The sequence below is a fragment of the Myotis lucifugus genome, unplaced genomic scaffold (assembly GCF_000147115.1).
Source record: "Myotis lucifugus unplaced genomic scaffold, Myoluc2.0 scaffold_17, whole genome shotgun sequence".
In the NCBI taxonomy this organism is placed as follows: Eukaryota; Metazoa; Chordata; class Mammalia; order Chiroptera; family Vespertilionidae; genus Myotis; species Myotis lucifugus.
Window position 1 is genome coordinate 9971504 of NW_005871065.1, and position 22751 is coordinate 9994254.

The following is a 22751-nucleotide window of genomic DNA, read 5'->3' on the forward strand; positions in this document are numbered from 1 at the left end:
TAATAAAAGCACAGCGCCACCTTCCTCACCTTGGAGACCAAGACACCACAGTGACACCCCTTCACCTCACCTAAACACTGTCTGATAAGGCTGCTATGTTTCCCCTATTTTCATAGTAACTGGTTCAAACATTTTCCTCTGGCTCAGTTATCCATCTGCAAAGATTCCTTGTTGATATAATGTTTTGAACTCCCATTTTTCTCATTTTTAACAGTTTTGATTTATCTGGTTATCACTGTTTATTGTTTCTGGAGATTTATTATGTCTAACAGAAGCAAGCTAAATTCTTCCTGGGTCAATTAGCTATTCTATGTGAGAGGTGAAGAATATCTGCCAAGCTCAGGGTCGACAACTTGTTATTTTAACACATCATTATGCTACTCGTGTAGGCTTGGGCATCTAGCACTTTCTCTGGTTGACTCCAAGTGTGAAAAAATGTTCACTACAGAAATTGGGAGGAAGAGCAAGTAAAATGTGTTGCAAAGTTACATGAAAATACAAAGGGCTGAGTCATTCAAAGGATGACAGTTAATTCTGCTGCTGTTGTCTCGCATTGTCCTCTCTGTAGTATCTGAACAAGTAATTAATCTTGTGAACTCTGATAAACTCACAAAAGATGGAAAAACTCATAGTAGTAGTTTTTGTATCAGAGTCACATGAGTATTTGAAGGTAAGTAGTTAAAGCACTACTGTACCCAGAGCAATAAAAAATATATATATCTGCAGGAAGAAATAATTATATTGTATGTTTCAGGGGCATTGAAAATATGGCTAACCTATTTTAAGGGAGTTCTCTTTCTCTAGATTTTTCAGCCAGAAATCACATCTGCTTTGTGCAGAAGCCAGTACCATATGAGCTTCTATATGCTAGGATTTCCTTTCACTCTTTCTGTTGAAATGGGTGCAAAATTTACTCTAATGCAGAAAGTAGTCTGTCCTGAATCAAGAGGATGGCAAGAGTTTGTTCCATGCTTCTGGATCTATAGATCCAAAGACACAGAAGCACGGAACAGACTGACGAGTCTCAGAAGGAAGGTGCACCGGGGGTAGGTGGGGAGAGATTAACTGGGGAACGTATATGCATATATGGATAGCCCATGGACACAGACAAAGTGTGGTGAAGGCTGGGAGGGGCCGGGGGATGGGAGGGTCAATGGGGAAAAAGGGGGTCATCTATAATACTTTCAACAATAAATATATGTTTAGGATGTTAGGCTAATTGGAGATCAGACTTCTGCCTTTACATTTCTATCATAAATCACTCCCAGTGGCCTGGGCTATCTTCCCATGACCTCATTCATCCCCGCTACATGGCTCCCTCAGTTGCATTCCCATCAGCTCACATTTCTATCTCTATCTGAGTTCTCCCCACCCCACAATAAAATGACTCTCTTATCCAATTCACCGGACATCCGTAGAAGCAAGTTCAAAATATCACAAACAATTTTCAGGCTCAATTTCTTATGACGTCCTGAATCAATTGGAAATTATAGAAATAAAATTTGACGAATTCAGAGAAATTTAGTAAATGATATTGAGTTGCTCGAAGTATCTCTCGGGGGCTGGAGAACCCGTGGGTGTGTAAGTTTACACACCCAAGGAAATAGACCAGAATTTTGCCACAAACTGTCCCTGTGAATACCTCCCCACTGCCACTGCCTTCCCAGCTGCCATCCCCAACACCTGGCCCCTGAGCCTCTCTACTGGAACCCCCTCCCCCTCCACCAACCACACACTACTATCCTTGGATATGGACACTTCCCATGCTGCTGCCCTTACTAGGAAGAAATCCCTGTGACCCCTGATTTTTTTTGGACACCATATCCTGAGCCAAAAACTAGCCCAAATGCTTGTGATAGAGGAAGTCTAGATCATGTTGATGGTTAACTTTATATGTCAATTTGGCTAGGCTACAGTGCCCATTTGTTTGGTCAAACACCAATCTAGTCGTTGCTCTGAAGGTATTTTATGAGAAAAGAAGTTACCCTCCATAATGTAAGTTCACCTCATACAATCATTGAAGGTCTTAAGAGAAAAGAATAAGGTCTCCAAGGAAGAGACAGATGAATATCTGTCTTGAGACAGCATATAGAAATTTTGCCAAAGTTTCTAGCCTTTGGACTCAAGACTGTAAGTTCAGCTCTTACCTGAATCTCTAGCTAGACTGTGGATTTTGAACCTGCCAATCCCCACAAAAATAATAATACTCTCTTTTCAATCTCTCTCTCTCTCTCTCTCTCTCTCTCTCTCTCTCTCTCTTTCTCTCTCTCTCTCTCTCTCTTTCTCGACTTCATTTTGTCCTAGGAGGAACCATTTTTATGAGCAATTTTGCTCATACAGTATAAGCTGGTCTTGAACCTTGGTAAAGTAGTCCAACTGCAGACACTTGTGACAATGTTCATTTTATTAGGGTTAAAAAAAATTTTAAGTTACCATAGACTAACTATAAGGATGATTATGAGGTAAGAGATTTAGGATTTCCACGGACAGACCCATAAACAGGGAGTTAAGGGTTCTGGTGTTTTGTGGGGAGAAAAGACATGAGTAGAAGGCACACCGCCCATCCTTACTACCCCTGAGGAGGCATTCGAGGGGAAAAAGCATCAGAAGGGGAGGATTCTAAGGGTGCAGGCAGTAATCATGAGGCTAGAGAGGTATAAACTGTCTCTTGTTCTGGGTTACAATTCTGTTGTGGTACCTCCCAGTCTCCACACCAACCTGTGCTCACTCGCTCTGTTTTGTGGACTAAGGGAATGGGACTGGTTCAGTATTTGGGACAGAGGTTAAATGAAGAGAGTCACAGATATAGTGGCATCATGCATGGCCAGAACTGGAAGGCAAACAACTGGAAGTCACTTGAAGAAAGAACAAGTAACAACCAGGAAAAACCGTAACCACAACCCGGGACATTCAAAGACACTCTTTAGGAAGGGACCAAACTTCATGTAAGATCAGGGACCAATTATTTTGCTTAGATAGTAAAGGGGAAGTTGACTCCTAAGGGCCAGAGAATTCAAGGACAGAGGCACCGAGGTATGTATAAAGCACATGGTTTTAGTAATATGGCTAATAAGGGTTAATAATTAAAAGTTGATAACCAAATTTGAGAATAAAAGTAATAATTCTAAACATATTTTCAGATGTGTGAATGGGAAATAAGATCTTTAGAATTAAATTTTCTCTAAAGCAATAATACTACACCAAAATGTATTGAAATCGTGAAATTCTCCCAAGTTATTGCTTTATTAAAGTATAATGTATACCCCTGAGGAACTCAACAATGGAATTATGGCTAAAATCTCCATTTAGCCCTCATTTTCACTTGGCACTAATGACTACAGCTATGACATATATACATTATAACTTGAAAAGAGTGTTATTCATCATTCAGGATTGTTTTATTAACATGTCAAGAAACTATATGCAAAAAAAGAAATTGAATTACTTTACCTCCCCAACCCCAACCCAGAAAAACTCAGACACAGGGCTTTGCCTTGGAGAGGATAATTTAAGTAATGGGCAGTTCACCCAATATTCTTTAAAATTGAGAGGCTATATGTGTGAAAGCACCAAGAATAATTATAAAAAACAAAGGAGAAAAATGAAACAATTAAAAACAAAAACTTTGCATTTTCAGAGGCAACATGAACACCTAAGTAAATATTCATTGCATTGTCATTGTGTAATCTCTTGAAACACTCCATATGGCTTTGAGAAAAGTGATAAAGCCTCATTTAAAAAGGCCTTTGAAGTGAGGACATGACAAGGTATTGTAGGATGAGTGATCTCAGATTTGAAATGTAAGAAGACAAACACAATTTTTCCACATTGTCTCTGAGTCTACTCTCCTAGTCTCTGGCTCCATGTCTGACCTGTTTAAGGCAAATATGGTCCGGACCCCTTGGTCCAAGTTCTTGCTTAGGATAACAGGACAGGGGACTGAGGGGGAGAGTAGAAATATTGATGCAAAGGGTTATTTCGACCTATGTTTTTAAAAGTTTCATTTGATAATTATCAGTAACCCCGATAGACAACTCCGTTAAAAAAAAGATTTACTACTACTTCTGAAGATAAAATAAAATCCTCCAAATTGAGCTCCCTCATATCACTGAGTCCTGTTTCTCCAAATCAATACCCTCTTGCTCAATGTGGCAGTCAAGAGTTGAGACAGAGGAAGAGGGACCACATGGTGTCTCAGGAGCATCTAGGTGACTTCCATTAGCCACCTCCTGCCCTGCTCAGACCTATGCATTGATCAGGCACAGCACAGATAATGATTAAACCTTGGCTCCTACTCACTTGCTGAGAGCTCTCACTATCAGCTGTAAGCTACCAGTGATGAAAAGAGGTCTTCACTCTACACAGGTTTCTTGTATAAGAGGGTTAGCTTTGACATGATTCCTTTAACACTTAGACACTGAAAAAACCTTAGAGCTGGATATCACCTTTCAGGTTAATTTTGTGAGTGCATTTTGAGGTTTCTAAACCTACAATTCCTCTATTTTTTAAAGGTTTTTGTGTGTTTATTTTATTAAATTTCTTGTCATTGATTAATGACATTGATTAATAGGATCATATAGGTTTAGGTGTAGATTTCTATATTACAAGATCTGTATATTGCATTGTGTGTCCCCACCTAAAGTCAAACCATCTTTCATCACCATATATTAGGCCCTCTATACCCCTAGCCCCTTCCCTCTGGAAACCACCACACTGCTGTTTGTGTCCACAAGTTTCAGTTTTATATCCCACACATGAGTGACATCATATGACAGACACCTATCTGTTCTTAGCTTTTTCTGCCTGACTTATTCACCTAGCAGAATAGTCTCAAGGTCCATCCATGTTGTCACAAATGGCAGCATTTCATCTTTTCTTATGGCTGAGTAGTATTCCATTGTGAATGTGTACCACATCTTATTTATTCAATCCTCTATCAAAGGACACTTTGGTTGTTTCCATGTCTTGGCCACTGTGAATAGTTCTGCAGTGAACATAGGGGTGCATATATCTTTGCGAATACATGTTTTTTAGTTTTTCAGATACATACCCAGGAGAGGAATTGCTGAGTCATATGGTAGCTCTATTCTTAATTTTTGAGGAATCTCCAGGCTGTTTTCCATAGTGGCTGTACCAGTCCACATTCTCACCAACAGTGAATGAGGGTTCCCTTTTCTCCACAACCTCTCCAACACTTATTTACTTGTCTTATTGATAATAGCCATTCTTACAGGTGTAAGGTGGTATCTCATTGTAGGTTTGATTTGCATTCCCCTAATTGCTAGTGAGGTTGAAAATCTTTTCATATATCTGTTGGCTGTTTGTAGGTCTTCTTGGGAGAGGTATCTGTCATTGAAGTATTTCGGATTCCACATTGTAACTAATCTTTAAGAAATGACCTCTTACTAGTTTTGGTGTAGTATCGAAAAATATCCACTGCCTGAGTCCATTCATTGTCTTCACTAGCTGAGTTTAGACAGAGACCCCCCCAAAAGCTAGTAGCCATTGAAAGTCCTAGTAAAGGTCAGGGCTTGAAAGTCCTAGCAAAGGTCAGGGCTGTGCACCACCCAGTTAATAGGAACCACTCAGTTAATTTAGGTAATAATAGTTGAAGCATCCCCACCTTAGTTCCCTTAATTCCTTAGATACTTATGTAGATCCTTGTTGATTATTGTTAATCAGATACTCTGCCTACACTCGGAAATCTATTTTTTTTAAACATATTTTTATTGATCCTCTACAGAGAGGAAGGGAGAGAGACAGAGAGTCAGAAACATCGATGAGAGAGAAACATCGATCAGCTGCCCCCTGTACATCCACTGGGGATGTGCCCGCAACCCAGGCACATGCCCCCGAACGGAATCGAACCTGGGACCCCCAAGTCCGCAGGCCGACGCTCTATCCACTGAGCCAAACCAGTTTCGGCTCACTCGGAAATCTATTGATGAGCTAATCAGTTACTCTGCCTACACTCGGAAATCTATTGATGAGTTAATCAGATACTTTTGTCTACTCCTGGAAATTGTCTGCTGATCTGTGTGTCATTGAAACTTCCTTACCCTAAGGGCTACTCCAGATCAATAAAAGATTGGAGCAGCCTGAGCATGGGTGGAAGTCCTTCGGGACTTGCCCGCCTGGTCCTCCAATATTGCAAAATTATTTCGTGTCTTTTTCTCTCATTTGTTGTGTGGCTCCTCTTTCAGGTACCGAACCCTACTCCACGCAGAACGTGGAGGGAGTGTAACTCGACAATCCACAATTCTCAAAAAAGTTCATTAAGACATTTCTCCCTATTCCAACTCCCTATCTGTGTGAAGCTGGATTTTCTTCGCATATTTCAACTGAAACAATAAATTGCAACTGACTAAATGCAGAAGTTGATATGAGAATCCAGCTGCCTTCTATTCAGAAAAGCGTTCAAGACATTTGTAAAAATGTAAAACAGTGACACTCTTCTCACTATTGTTTTTACTTTGGAAAATACAATTCTTTTCATTAAAATGTTATTCATGGCACCATGTATATAGGTTCATTCTAGTTATTTTTCAATGAATTAAAGCATCCACTGTTAAATTATTGATATGGTAAATATTGATGAATATAAATAAAAATGTTTATGATTAAAAAACAAAGACAGAGAGATGCCGGACCCCATGCAGGGGAAGGTGCTGTGTTGGTTCCCAGCACTGTTTGCTACATCATTAGAAAGGCAGAAAATGCTACTGCAGTGGTTCTCAACCTTGGCTGCACATTAGAATCACCTGGAAATCTTTCTAAAATCCTGATTTCTGGGCCTCATCTTCTGGAAATTCTGTTTCTTTGTTACTAATGATGAGGCCCAGAACTCAGGATTTTAAAAAGTTTCCCAGGTGATTCTAACGTGCAGCCAAGGTTGAGAACCACTGCGCTAGTGCCTTCTGCTTGGCTGCCCAGGCCCGGAACTTTCCTGTCTTCTTGTTTTACAGACAAGTGAGATAGGTCAGGTGATGCTCCGGAAACAAGGTTAGTCCTGGGGAAGATGCAAACCCATCTGACCAGTTACCAAAACATTGTGAGTGAGTGCCCTTAGGTGGCTCCTGGTGCTGACCTTCTAAGTGAAAATAAATATTAGAACAACTATGACCTCACAGCGGTGTCTTTCCCTGAGGAAAGCAGCCCCATTAGTGCTCTGGAAGGAGGGGCGGCACTCAGCTCACCTGCTGGTTGGAGAGCTGCACAGTGAGTATAGCCTCCTCCAGTGGCTGGCTCAGAGTTTGGACAGAACCAGAAGTAAAATGACTGCCTTGCAGCGTTTGAGTTGAGGCCATATCAGTCCCTGGTCTCAAAGCTTTCCTACAAACTCATGAAATAACCTTTACACCACATTCTACCACACAAATTCCAGAGCCAGGTGCCTGCCCTGTCCCATCCCTCCTGCTCACACAAGGCCAGGGACAGGAGAGGAGAAACGCAGAGAAGACGGGGCGAGAGGCTAAGGCTGGGCTCAGCTTCGCCATCGGGACAGTGCAGCTGGCAATGGGCTGAGCTTGCATGTCTGAGCACCTGCCAAGCCTCCTCTCACCGAAACAGAACTGCCTTCCTGCCCCTCCTCTCAGCTGCATGCCGCCTGGATAGCTGTTGCCAATGGGCAGCCAACTGAAGACCTCACGGTATTAAGTCCTCCTGTGTGTTTAGTATGTCCTGCTAGGTGGGGGTGTGGGAAGTGCCTCTGGCACATTTATTGGATTATGTTTAGGGTTTCCCAAAGTGTGGGGCTGGGACCCTCTCACTCCCCACCACGTTCTCTCGTTCTCTTTTGTTACCTGCTTTTGTGAACTGTGCCATGCTTGGTTCAAAAGGAGCTTCTTGTACTGCGCTGGATAGAAAAAAGAACAAAATAGAGCAAAGAGAAAGAGTTCAGTAAGTGTTGCTTAGCAGCAGAGAACCCAAACAAGCCAATGTGATTAGAATAAATTATAGCGGGAGGAAGCCGAGGATCATTCCCCAAGATTGTGGAGACAAATTACCGCTTCGAAATGGGTTAGAGGCAGCCGGGCTTGGAAGCAGGGACAGAATAAAATGGCTGCTGGAAATGCAGCCCTGGATTTGGGACTCTATGAAAAAGAACACAGCTTTCTCTCCGGTTGAACTCCGATCTTCAACCTGGGACTCTTACTGGTCATGCGTGCTGGAGGTGTCAGCTGTTATTGATGATGGATACTTCAAAAAATCCAAAAACTGGCAGGATCATCAGCCATTGATGGGTGGGGCTTATTTAACACTTACACAGCTATAAATATTATTGTATAATCAAGTGGATAAATAATCTGATGATTATAATAGAATCTGGGGCATAGAAAGGGAGTGGACTGACTATTCTCGGAGGGGTGGGGAAGGGTGTGGGGATTCGGGAAGAGACTGGACAAAAATCGTACACCTATGGATGAGGACAGTGAGGCGGGGGAGTGGTAAGGGCAGAGGGTGGGGTGGGAACCGGGTGGAGGGGAGCTATGGGGGGGAAAAAGAGGAACAACTGTAATAATCTGAACAATAAAGATTGAATTAAAAAAAAAAAAAAGATTATCCTAGTACCACCCTTTCCCACAAGTCCCACCTGGAAGGAAGAGCCTTTGGTGGGTGAGGTCTTAAAGAGATTAATCCTCCTAGTGGTATATATAGGCCAGGCTCACATTACTAAACATTTAACGGGTAGGAGACAGGCTTCCACAGGGAGGGAGGCCTGAGCAGACCTCAGCTTCCCACTTTTCCTCATTCCTGGAGGATCACACGGACTGATGAGACTGTCTTGGGACAGATAACCTCCCTGCACAATGACCAGCTGTCTCATCTGCCTGGATTACCTGAGAGACCCAGTGACCACTGAGTGTGGGCACAACTTCTGTTCCTCCTGCATCCACCAGCGCTGGGAAGGTCTACAGGGCACCTTTCCCTGTCCTGCCTGCCTCCACCACTGCCCTGACAGGAGCTTGAAGATGAACACCCAATTGTGTCACATGACCGAGATTGTTCAGCAGATTACCGGCATGGGGGGAAAGAGGAAAAAGCAAGAGGAACCCCGGTGTAAGAAGCACCATGAGAGTCTGGCCCTGTTCTGTGGGAAGGACCTGGAGCTACTGTGTGCCCAGTGCAGTGTCTCCTCTGATCACAGGGATCACCCCCTGATGCCCATTGAAGAAGCTGCAGCTACTCACAGGAGGAAGCTCAAGAGCTATATTGACTCCTTTACTGAGCAGATTAAAGATACTGAAAATTGGTCAGAAATGCAAATATCAAAATGTTTTGAATTGAGACAGAGGATCGAACATCAAAAGGATGAATTGCACTCTGAAGTTAAACAACTTAAAAATTTTTTGGAAAAGGAACAGAATGCAGTGCTTAGCAGTTTGCTAACTGAAACAACAAATGTTGAAGAAAAATTAATGGAAGAGAAAAACCAAATATCAAACCACAGCTCCATATTAAACAGTCAGCTTGGTGATATTATCAATAAGTGTTTGCAGACAGACGTGGATTTACTCACTGTTAATGAAAGTATCCACAACAGGTATAACCTAGAGACCCTCGCCATCTTTTCATATGAATTAAAGGAGGAGAGTTGCTCTCTCCCCCCACATTATTTCGGCCTGCATAAAATGATCCACACATTTCAGGTAGATTTGACACTGGATCCTGAAACAGCCCATCAAAGTCTCAGTATCTCAAGAGATAGAAAAAGTGTGACCCAGAGGACATCATTTGGTCTTCAAAATCTTCATGTACGCACTTTTTACCCAGCTGTCCTGAGTTCTAAGGGATTTGATGCTGGCAGGCATTTTTGGCAGGTAGAAGTAAGAGGCACAGGGGCATGGTCCTTTGGCGTGTGTAAAGAATCTTTCCCCAAGAATACTCCTATGAGACCATCCCCAAGAAATGGCTGCTGGCAGCTTCAGTTCTGGACAAATACATCTGACAAACGGGACTCAGGCAACTGGGAACGGATAGGCATTTTTCTGGACTATGAGTTGGGAGAAGTTTCATTTTATAATTTGAGAAATAGATCACATTTGTATACTTTCAGGGAAAGGTTTACAGTAAAACTTATGCCCTATTTCTGCCTAGGACCTTCTTCAAAATCACTTGTAATGGGTATAGTCAAAGATGAATGATGAACCACCTTGTAATCTGTTTGATGCGTTAATAGAATTGATGCGTAAATTGAATCCAGAGCCGAAACCGGCTCAGTGGATAGAGCGCTGGCTTGCGGACTAAAAGGTCCCAGGTTCGATTCCGGTCAAGGGCATGTACCTGGGTTGCGGGCTACTCTTTTCCTGTGTTAATAGAGAGTGCTTGTAGTAAAAGGCCCAAGTACAAAAGAATTAATTAATTAATTAAATTGAATCCAGAGCCGAAACCGGTTTGGCTCAGTGGATAGAGCGTCGGCCTGCGGACTGAAAGGTCCCAGGTTCGATTCCGGTCAAGGGCATGTACCTGGGTTGCGGGCACATTCCCAGTGGGAGATGTGCAGGAGGCAGCTGATCGATGTTTCTCTCTCATCGATGTTTCTAGCTCTCTATCTCTCTCCCTTCCTCTCTGTAAAAAATCAATAAAATATACTTTTAAAAAATAAATAGCCGAAGCCGGTTTGGCTCAGTGGATAGAGCGCCGGCCTGCGGACTAAAAGGTCCCAGGTTCGTTTCCGGTCAAGGGCATGTACCTGGGTTGCGGGCTCATCCCCTTTGGGGGATGTGCAGGAGGCAACTGATCGATGTTTCTCTCTCATCGATGTTTTTAACTCTCTATCTCTCTCCCTTCCTCTCTGTAAAAAATCAATAAAATATATTTTTTTAAAAATTAAATAAATAAATAAATAAATTGAATCCAGAAAAAAAAATATTATTGTATGTATTTCTTTTTTTTCTTTTTTTTTGAGTTTACAATTATTTTATTTTGTTTTTTTTAAAGAATGTTAACTTTTTATTTTTTTTAATTAAATCTTTATTGTTCAGATTATTACATTGGTTCCTCTTTTTTCCCACTATAACTCCCCTCCACCCAGTTCCCACCCCTCCCTCTGCCCTCACTCCCCACCCACTGTCCTCATCCATAGGTGCACGATTATTGTCCAATCTCTTCCCCCATCCCCCACACCCCTTTCCCCCCCCAAGAATAGTCAGTCCATTCCCTTTCTATGTCCCAGATTCTATTATAATCATCAGTTCATTCTGTTCATCAGATTATTTATTCACTTGATTTTCAGATTCACTTGTTGATAGATGTGTATTTGCTGTTCATAATTTGTATCTTTACCTTTTTCTTCTTCTTCCTCTTCTTAAAGGATACCTTTCAGCATTTCATATAATACTGGTTTGCTGGTGATGAACTCCTTTAGCTTTTCCTTTTCTGTGAAGCTCTTTATCTGACCTTCAATTCTGAATGATAGCTTTGCTGGATAAAGTAATCTTGGTTGTAGGTTCTTGGTATTCATCACTTTGAATATTTCTTGCCACTCCCTTCTGGCCTGCAAAGTTTCTGTTGAGAAATCAGCTGACAATCGTATGGGTACTCCCTTGTAGGTAACTGACTTTCTTTCTATTGCTGCTTTTAGGATACTCTCTTTGTCTTTTGCTCTTGGCATTTTAATTATGATGTGTCTTGGTGTGGTCTTCTTTGGATTCCTTTTGTTTGGGGTTCTCTGCGCTTCCTGGACTTGTAAGTCTATTTCTTTCACCAGGTAGGGGAAGTTTTCTGTCATTATTTCTTCAAATAGGTTTTCAATATCTTGCTCTCTCTCTTCTTCTGGCACCCCTATAATTCGGATGTTGGTACGCTTGAAGCTGTCCCAGAGGCTCCTTACACTATCTTCATATTTTTTTATTCTTTTTTCATTTTGCTTTTCCGGTTGGGTGTTTTTTGCTTCTTCGTATTTCAAATCTTTGACTTGATTCTTGCACTCCTCTCGTCTGCTGTTGGGTGTCTGAATAATATTCTTTATTTCAGTCAGTGTATGCTTAATTTCTAGTTGATTCTTTATCACAACATCGAGGGTCTCACTAGATTTCTTGAGGATCTCACTATATTTATCAGTGGCTTCTAGACAGTTCTTTAAAGACCTTAAAAGTGTGGTTTTGAATTCTATATCCAGCAGTTTGCTTTCCTCCATTTCTTTCGTTTGTGTCCTGTTTCTTTGTCTCGGCATTTTTTATGCTTCCCTGTGTTGAAAAAGTGGTTTTCTGTGCTGAGTGTCCTCTAGGGCCCAGGGGTTCAGCCTCCCCAATTACCTGAGGAGGTTGAATTTGTTGTGGGAGGCAGCAATAATCTTGGTGCACCCCATGTGGTCTTTGTGCACAGTCTTGTTGTAGTTAAGCCTTGATTGTTGTAGTTATCACTGGGAGGAATTGACCTTCAAGCCAATTGGCTGTGAGAATCAGCTGTGTCTGCAGTGGGAGAACTTCTGTGCTGGAGACACCCCTCTGGGGCAAGACTTGCTTCAATGGGGCTTTGGTGCTCACTGAGTCTGCCCCCTGAGTGTGTCCTTTATGTCTCCAGGGAGCTGCAAACTGGATGGTCCCACTCTGACCTCTGGGCTTCCTGGCTCCTGGATCTCTAGGGAGGTGCTAATCTAGCCTTTGCCTGTGGCTACCCAGCAAAAGCCTCCCTGCAGGGCTTGGGTGGGGCGGGTCTCACAGGATCAACACTCCGACCACTGGGTACACTGGCTCTTGGATCTAAGGAGGTGCTAATTTAGACTCTACCTGAGGCTACCCAGCAGGAGCTATGAAGAGATCTGCACATCCCCTTCCTTGTTTGGGGTTAGGAGGTGCCCAAATGAGGCCCAGCTGTGAAGCAATGCAAGCTGCTGTGGGGCCTTGGGCCTTCTCTTGGAAGTTCTGGGTCTGTCTGGGCCAGCTGCAGTTTGTTAGGTAATTTTCAGATTGCAAAGGACCAGGGCATTCATATGCAAAAGCCTCTACTGCAGCTTGGGTGGGGCGGGGTCTCAAGGAATCAACTGGGCGGAGCAAGCAGCTATGGCTGATCCTCAGCCCTGCCCTAAGGGGCCCCACGTCTCAGTGTCCCGGTAATCACTGCAAGCAGCTTTGAGAGAGAGCCGCCCTTGAGTTCCGAGTTCTGCCCGCTGCCAGGCAGTCCAGTTTCTCCCTGTATAAATCTGGGTCCCCAGAGACTTCCCGGAACTGGAGTTCAGAGCAGTCGGGGGCTTGTGACTCCCTCCCGATTCAGAAAGACAGCCGCGTCCTCAGTCACCAGCCCTTGCCACGTGCACCTCCGTACCTCTGCACTTCTGCATCTCCTCTGAGTCTCAGTGCGCCTTTCTCTTTCCTTCTAGTTGTAGAACTTCCTCTCAGCCAGCCTTTCTGTGGTTCTGGATGATGTCCGTTTTGTCTTTTAGGTGTATTTTTGAATTTGTTGTGGGAGGCAGCAGTTTCCGGTGTTTACCTATGCCGCCATCTTGGTTTCTCCTGTATGTATTTCTTATAAATGCCCTGAGGTTGGTATTCTCACTATCACCATTTTACAGAAGCAAAAGTAGCAGCACAGAGAGGTTGAGTCACTTGCCCAAGGTCACAGAGCTAGTAAGTGGCAGAGCCCGGATGTATGCCCAGACCCACTGCCTGTACTGCCCAGGCTTTTAATGCACCTCTTTGGCAAAGAATAAAATGTGTGACTGTGTGGGTGAGGGTGGGGGAACAGTTTAATCTTGCAGCATCATTGGGGTTGATACAGTGGTGTCGGTACAAATGCAAATGCTAGCCACCTGCAGGGCCACCAGTCACTGGATATTACAATGCTTCATTGATGCCCAAGAATGCTCCTGAGTGACCCCTGGGTAAGAAGACCACCACACAAAGCAAGTAGAGCATTTCTGGTGAGCCCCACTTGGCTGGACAAAAAGGCCCTGGTCCTAAGCATGTATAATTTTTTGCCTTCCAGCTGCTGTGACTGGGGAGGGACCCCTGGCTCCCATCCTGGCGTTTTGAGCACAGCTATCCCACTCACCACCTCCCTGTGGGGAGCCCATAGCCAACCCCACAGGCAATGCCTGACCCCAGGTGTTCTGTCTCTCCTTCCTGACCTCCGTCTCTTGTCTTCAAAAGCTGTGAATTTTCTAGATGTCTCCTTGGCCTTTATTTTAAAGATCCATTTAGACTACATCCCCTCACTTTTGTGATCTGTCTCCCACAGCCCTCTCCTCCATACCCCCCAGCTTTACCTAATCTCTTGATTACAGCAGTGCCTGCAGAACTGGGTTGGATGCACCCACCCCACCCATACCTCCAACCCTCCTCACTGCTGGCCTGGGCATCCAAGTGCATAGAAGAGAGCAGATGAAACGACTATAAAGCTACTAAAGGTGCTCCATAAACACTCCACACTGCCAAGCATGGGTGGCATGGGCTCTAGTTGATGCTTATGTTAGAAATACTACTAAAATAGAATGTGCTTACTGGTTGGCCTGAAATTATCTGTCATTTACTGCCATAAATAATGTGTCTTGATGAGTTATTTGCTTATTTGTGGAACTGATAAACAAGGGGCTGTAAGAGCGTTCAGAATCTCAAGCCAGAATCAAAGGATTCAGCCAAGAGCCTGCAGTCACTACCCCACCTCTGTCCTCTGTCTTTCATGTGCAAATCCGGAGGGAGCAGGGGCACGACGCAGCCACACCATGCGCTTGCGCCAGTTCTCCTTCTGGGCTGCTGCAGTTTCCTTCCTCTATTGTGAAATTGGCTTGATAATTAAAATGATGTTTACCTTCAACACACCTTAGAAAAGTGCAAGAAAGGGTAGCTTTCAGTCTGCTTTCAATTTGTCCAGATGTGCACATAAAGGCAAGCAAGCAAGCGTACACTGTCATTTCCATTGTCTTCTTCCCGAAAGGAAGAGCAGAGGCTTCACTTATTGTCCGGGTTCTAGAAAAAAACAAACCAGCTAGTGGAAATGACATTTCACGACATCCTCCCACAATCAGTGACCGAAACAAGGCCATGATATTCAACTCCGGAAACCTGTTTGCATTCATGGAAATTTTTCAAAGAATCCATCTGTGTTTTATTCACCTAAATTAACGTAGCAACGGTAATGGCTGAGTGGTATTCGAAAAGCAGACATTGGCAGGTAACTAGGAAAACAACCACCCAGCTTGAAAATTTGGGTCATGAGGAAGTATAGGATTGATAATGACAAACCAGTGAGTGCTTCAAGATAATAGCTCTGAAATCTGATTCTAAACTGAATTGTGTATGAGAGTTGTGGAGGGCAAGCCTCTCATAGGGAGATGATCCCAAAACTTGTTCCTGGTTATTTGTCGGAGACCACCTATCATCTTCACTAGCAGAGAAGAGTAGAGACCCCCAAAAGCTGGTGACCTTTGAAGCCCTAGCAAAGGTCGGAGCTGTGCACCATCCAGTTAATCTAGATAATGGTAACTGAAGCAACCTCTCCACCTTTAATCATGTAAATCCTTATTGATAAGATAGTCTGCTTATTACTGGAAATTGCCTGTGGGTGGACTAGTCTGTGTGTTACTAGAACTTGCCTGCCTAAGGGCTATGCTATGGGTGTATCCCAGATCAATAAAACGTTGGTGCGGCCTGAGCACCAGTGGAAGTCCTCCTTCTTGAGTTGGACTTGCCCGCCTGATCCCCCAATATTTCCAAATTGTCTCATGTTATTTCTCTTTCATTTGTGTGCAGCTCCTCTTCCAGACCCTGAACCCTGAACCACGCAGGACGTGGAGGGAAACACACTCAACAGTTATTGAAGTAAGTAATTGAGCGCCAACTATGTGTAAAGACCCATAATATGCCCTTTCCTCAAATTCATCATCTGATTTCCTCTTCATAACAACGCTATCAGTTAGACAATCTGAACACCATTTTATTGATGGAAAATTTTAGCTCCAAAAGGTGCTCTGCTCCAGGAAGCGCAATGTAAATTATCGTCCTCTTTTGGATGCATCTCACTAACCCATCTCATGGCTGCCGGGCCTCCTGCCTGTAGAAGGAAGAAAGCAACTCATTCCCTATGTCGTGACTATTCAAAAAAGAGGCTGATTTAGTCCCAAAGTGTCCATCCTTTTCCATTGCTCAACCTCTCTGCCAGTCAACAGCTGAACGCGACTATTCTTCACGGAGTCCCAGGGCCTGTGGGGGCCCTGAAGCAGCTCAGCAGCCTCATCTTCACATCGGGGCCCCACCCCCACCAGAATCTGAGGGTCTGCAAGGAGCTGGGCCCTGCAATCCCCTCTCCTCTCCTTCTTTCCTGAGATGGCTTTCCTTTATTTTATTTTATTTTTTTTTTTTTTTAAAGAATTCAACATTTTTATCTGCTTACCAAAACTTGAAGCTGAACAGATGATTTACTAGGTGAAGTTATTAAACCAGTATACAACTGAATAAAATGCCATACAGATGTGAGAATGGGTCATTTTTCCCAGAGACAATTTATCTAATGCTCTGGTGACTTCCTTGGGTCCATTATGCTCTGTCTGGATGTTTGCTGAATAGCTGAGTTATTCTTCTGGAGTTCTGTCCTTGACACGGGTTTCAAGGAAAACTGGCATTTAAGTCTTGATCACTGGGAAGTGGAAATGACCCTTTCCACTGGGTTGTCCTTGAAACTCTGGGTTAGAAGAGATCACCCTGGGTCTTCCTGGTTCTGAATAATATCACATGACTGATTAAATCTTTTTACTCCACATACCCAGAATCTATAGCCCTCTTCTTTTCCTTAGGTCCAGTTTTGAAATGATAACATTTAGTGCTCTCTCTCATTCCTTGGACCCCATTTACCTTCCAACCCATTGCAGTCTGATTTCTCCTTATCCACTTCATTAAAACTGCTTTGGCCAAGGATAGCGACTTCAAACTTGCTAAGTCCAATAAATATTTTTTCCTTTTTTTACTCAACTGCTTTAGAGAATATTGCTACATTCTCCTTCTCTAAACTTTCTTTTTGTAAAAATCATAGTTTATTTTTTAATTACAGTTGACATACAATATTGTTTCAGGTGTTCACCCAGTGATTAGAAATTATTTGCTTAGTGATTCATCCCACATCTCCACCCCTCTTACCAGTCTCAATGTGGCTTCCTCTTTATATGCTTATTTTTGGGACTACCATTCAGCCATGTTTCAGGCAGTTCTGAATGATGGTTGTTCTGTAGTTTAGTTGTAATTTTGATGTGGTTGTGAGAGTATTAGTTATGCCGCCATCTTGACTAGAAGTCTTTTCTCTTTCTTTCTCTCTCTCTCTCTCTCTCTCTCTCTCTCTCTCTCTCCCTCTCCTTTCCTTTCCTAAAAGCTTTTCTCTGATTACAAAAGTAACTAAGTAACTAATTCTCATTACATCCATGATCTAACCTAAAAGCGATAAATGCTTTTGAACATGATCATCTATTTCTTAATATGTCTTTTCCCTGCACATTATTTCACTCCCTGTGTAAATTGTTCACACACAACTTGTGCATCTATAGTTTACCTGGGCCTGGGTCAAGGGCAGAGAGTCAGACATTCTCTATTTTCAAGGAGCTCACAGTTTTGGTGAAAGACAAGCAAAAACCCACAACAGAAACATAATTATAAGTTGTCATCAAGTTACTGAAGGAACATAGAAATTGCTGGGAACAAGAATAATGGGAGAATACTAATTAGACAGGGATCGGGAAGGCGAGGAATCAGCTGGTTTTGAGAAACCTAGTACCGAGGCAAGGCTAATAGAGCAGTTGTCACCAGGAGAGGTGCTCTGGGGGCTGGGTTGGGAAAGGAGGCCAATATGCAGCCAGGTCAGTTTTGGGACTGGACCCCAGTGGATCAGGGTGCACAGGACAGTCTAAGAGGGGAGTGACATGCCCAGACACTGTGACTCTCAGATCAATTGGAGAGGGAGCCAGGCAAGGCGAGTGGGGTGGGCATGGAGATCAAGAGAAGCCACTGATCCAGAATATGCTCTGCAAGATAAATTGGTAGGAAAGTGTATATAAAGAAGGAAGCGTGAGTGCCAATACTCTTACTCAGCCTTAGTAAGTCATCATTTTAAAAAATCAGCATTAAAACTTGTTGAGTTAATTAAACAAGGAAGCCATTACACTATGGTGGTTCTAATGCCTTGGCAGCCTATGTAAACAAACCCAAACATAAGCCTGTAAATGCTTCATGCTTAAAAAATCAAAAGCTAAGGCCCACCAATCACAAACAACCAACTAGGCTTGCCATTATAGCCAATCAATATTTTCCTTTCTTTGCTTGCCATCTCTATTTAAGTCTTTCCAGGAGCTTCTATTGGCAGAGCGCTCCTTCTGGTTGGGTGCTGTCCTGATTCCAATTGATTTTTTTTCAAATAAACTCTTAAAATGTTTAATATACCTCAGTTTCTTTTCTAACGAACCAAAGCACACACTGAGCTAGCCTTCGTGGCCTGTTTTAGAGAGTAGAGACTCTGGAGAACGTAAGCAGTCACAAACTTTGAAGACACTAAACATTGTCAGATGAGACACATCAGGTGAACACTCTTTGAAGTCGTGTTTATTTTCACCATGAAATTGATAACTTCCAAAAAATACTGCTGTGAGCTGATACTCATCAAAATGGTTAACTATTATACAACTTTTGGTCTTAGGACTGTAACAGCTGCTCTACTTTTTGTGAAAAATTTTATGTATTGCATGGGAGTTATCAAAACTTAAAGTTACTTATCAAACATGTGGAAGCTAATTCAACTTTGACACTATTGCCCTTGTTTCAACTGACCCAAATAAAAGAATAGAATGTATAGATGTTCTTAGAGTTATAAAAAATTATTTGTAAGGTTTCTTCCTTCCTAACGGAGGTTGCATAAGTAAAAGTAAATTATGATCATAGCATATCCAAAATTTAAATACAATGTAAAATCTGGACTTGTTTGTCTACAAATATATGTATATAGGCATATATCAATTCACATAATTAACATTATAATCTGTGTTTTTATTCTTATTTTTGTACTTAGAATATCATGAAAAGTTGCCTTAGATCTTTAAGAATTCCTCAACAAATTTCCAGTGGCTGTGTAGTATGCTAGCTTATAAATGTCTCTTGACTGACATATTAATTGCTATTAATTGTGTGGACTTTTTCAATCGATTAGAATATCTATTCCATGAATAGCTTAATGACTTTCTATGAGCATCACTTATTATTTCCTTCAAATAGATTCCTATAGTGACAGAATCAAAGGGTGTATATGTTTCTAAAGATCTTCTAAAACCAAGTCCCTAATTACTCTTTGCCCCAACCAAAGTCAGTATCAGTTTACTTTTGTTTTCTCTTCTTTCCTTCACTTTCCTTCCATTCCTGAGAAAACTGAGGCATGTTCCTCATCCTGTACCTTATGACTTTTTAAAATGAAATGGAACCCTGAATGGCATCATTTCTCCCCAGCATTCTCGGTTACTTTCTATGCCAACAGCATCCGGTCCACCCTGGTCAGCCTTTTCTGTGGCCCCCACTGACAGCTGCACTCAAACATGGTAAAGTCTGGCTACATTTTTTTTCATCCCTACACCAGCTTCTTTCCTGAGGTGACATCAACTATCTATACTTCATGTGGAATAAATTATGGCATGTCCTGAGGCAGGAATGGAAGGTGGTTTCCAAGGCTACTGAAAGCACTCACCATGTAGCCCAAACATTCCTCCAACTCTGTAGCTCATTGGGGGCGTGGAGTGATGTAAACTGAGACAGAGACTGCTCACTGAAACTGCAGGAGATTTTATCGGCCTATGTCATCGCCACACCATGAGCATCAGGTAAATCCCAAACTAAATCTGACTGGGGAGAAGCCAGGTCCTTCCAAGGAGCACCCTTTATCCATGTCTGCTGTAGTTCTCAAAGCAGAACTGTACAGGAACAGAGGTTTCTGCTGCTGATCGGTCCAGGGGCCTTGTCTTGTCCTTGAATGTTCCAGATATTCCAACCTCACCTCACATTATCCTCAATGGCAGAAAAGGGGAACTTTGTCAGCTTTGGGAAATATATGCTGTTTCCTGGCAACAGTAGCTGACCGTGGGCCTGGAGGGAGCCAAGTTGGAACAACAGAGATGTTCCACTGTCTCTTGCCTGGTTGTGACTCCAAATGGACAGAAGAGCACTCCCAAACTGAGAAAGACCTGGGTCACCCAGGGACGAGGGTCTGGGTCATATAACGAGTGCGTGACTGAGGCCAGCAGAGGTGGCCCCTGGGAGTAAGGAGCACCTAGGATGGGGAATGGAGGAGGGAGGCGATGGATATCAAGTGTGCTCCAAGACCAGCTGCAGCAGCAGGGGCGTCACCTGTCCCACTCACATACCTCTTTCAGTTTCCCCTCACCAAGAGAGATCTGGGGGAATTTTGCTCCTTATACATACATGAGAAAATGAATATGAGTGGCCTGTGTCAGCCCCAAAATGAAATGCCTGGTTCTCCTTCAGGGACGGCACACAGTCCAGCTTCAGGGAGTGTGGTGAGCAGACAGCATCCAGCTCGCTGTGTTAGGGCCTGGCTCAGCTGCAGAGAAACACAGCGTCACAGACAGACCGGGCAAGGCATCTGGGGCAATGTTTGCTTCAGACTCCCTGGTGGGTAGGCAGGGCTATGTGGGGCTGCACCATAGCTCACTTTCTTTCTCTACCTGAACTGCCTCCTTCTGCTTTCTTTCATAGCTGTTGATCCGTAATAAATTTATTTCACCCCAAACTGCCTCAGTGAGTCCTCCTACATGATCTAACGTACAACAGTGAGAAATTATCCAAACAGAAATGACACTCCATCTCCTAAAGAACCGAAATGAAGAAAGAAAGGGAGGGAGGGCTTTACTCCTCTGCGTGTCCCCACCTTCACACCACTGCTCTCAGTCTCCAAACCAGGTCCCTGCTCTACTTCTTGTCACAGCTGATTCTACTTTCCAACCCTATTGGCCACCTCCTGCTTTACATGTGCATTAATTCCTGCTTCTCCTGCTCTGAGTCCTCTCCCAACAGAGTGTCATAAAAAGGTTCACTAGAGAAATACCAACTCATCAGAAAAGCCGATTGATTTAATCAACAAAAGAGGGCAGAACCTTCCATGGGACAGTCACCTGGAGAGGTGGGTTCTAGAATGAGTTAAGACAGTCCTGCCAGGAGGAGTTTGGGTGTAGTCAGCACACACACACACACACACACACACACTCACAACATCAAAACCGCTGCCAACATCTGAGCTAAGTTCCTGTAAGACTCTGCCTGGCAAAATCTTGGGTGGTAAGATATAAGTTTTCAAGAAAGGGAGGTAGGGAAAAAATTTAAATTGTGTAACATATACACATTTTCTATATGGCAATGTAGATTTTTGCCAACCTATGAAAACCTGAACTCCTGCCATCAGTTGAGCATATGCTAGCACTTCCATCAGCTACAGAACTATTCTTGCAGGTAAATTCAGCCAAGTCCAGAACATTGCAAACATCTGACTCCTTCACAGTTTCTCTGCCACTGATTTTAACAGCCTCTGAATCAAATCTTCTTGGTTTGCAATTTCATTTCTTTTGCCCTTTTGTTCTTCCTTGTTTCTTTCCCTCAGCCTCCAAAATGACTGTCATTAGTCTGTGGGCCACCGCTCCCCACAATGCCCACGCAGAGTGTCCCGGGCAGCACAGACAGACTTCTGCACCGGCCGTGGACCCACGATGTCCAACAAGAAGCAGCAATGACTCGCCAGGGGACTAGTGTGACCTGCACAAACAAAAGTCTCCGAAGCTTACAATTTGGCATACAAACACTTCAGTCCTGTAAAACTCAGTAAAGTTGGGGGGACTAGCAAAGGTGCTTGCTGTCAATCACACCTCGGAACAGAGGTCATTGACCAGAATGGGCATGGCCACTGCAAAGGCGGGAAGATTTGGGGTACTTCATTCCCCGAAAAAGAAACTCACTCTCTTGTGCTCTTATGCTCTCTTGGTTCCCCTTATGCTCTTGGTCCCCCTTGTGTTCTCGGGACTCTTTATTGCTCAGGGCTCGCTCTCCTGCATTCGCCCACGTGGCCGTGGCCATGTGGACTGCCCCCCCCCACACACACACACAATAGACTAATGGACTGTAACTACCCCGATGCTGAACTGGACCCAGTTCCAACATGAAAAGAAAACTCTGGACACTGGCTTTGTTTCTGGCTTTCCTGAAGCCCCATCTACGCTTCTTCTCTGACTGGAATGGGACTTTGGAACCCAGGGATGCAATCACTCATCCCACCATGCAAGTCTCAGAAAATTCTTTTTCTCACGATATCGTAAGGATTCCATCCGCAGCCCCCAGTGGGAAAAGACACCCCACTTCATCTGACATCAAAAGGGTGCCCCCAACTGTGAAGAGCTGTTTGGTCTGTGCCTTTGTTCTACACTTACCACTGCCTTTTTGGAGATTCTTAACTTTCCACATATCATTTCAGCTACTAGCCTCCAAAGGGGGGTGTGGTTTTCCTACAAGACACTATTGTGCCTTCTCACTTCCTTTATATGCCACTTGGACTTTGGCACTGTGAGGTGGAGGTTTTTGAAGCTAGAGTCCCATCTCAGGAAGCCACTGCTGATGCTGGACCCAGCCTCAAATATCAGAACACAGGGCAGAGAAATGGCCCCCATAAATCAGCTGTTGACAAACTCCATGCCCACGTTATTCACGGTTGCTGGCCAGAGCAGGGCAATCCCAGGCTCACCCAGACCATGTGGGCTGGGCACCCCCCAGCTGCTCTCCAAGTGCCAGTTT

General features: G+C 43.5%; 1 protein-coding gene across 1 annotated transcript; it reads left to right on the forward strand.

The window, feature by feature from the left end:
• The first annotated feature begins 8972 nt into the window (after positions 1-8972).
• On the forward strand, positions 8973-10145 carry LOC102441690 (tripartite motif-containing protein 60-like). Its single transcript, XM_006085313.1, has one exon. It carries the CDS (start codon positions 8973-8975, stop codon positions 10143-10145), a length of 1173 nt encoding a protein of 390 aa, XP_006085375.1.
• Positions 10146-22751: the final 12606 nt, after the last annotated feature.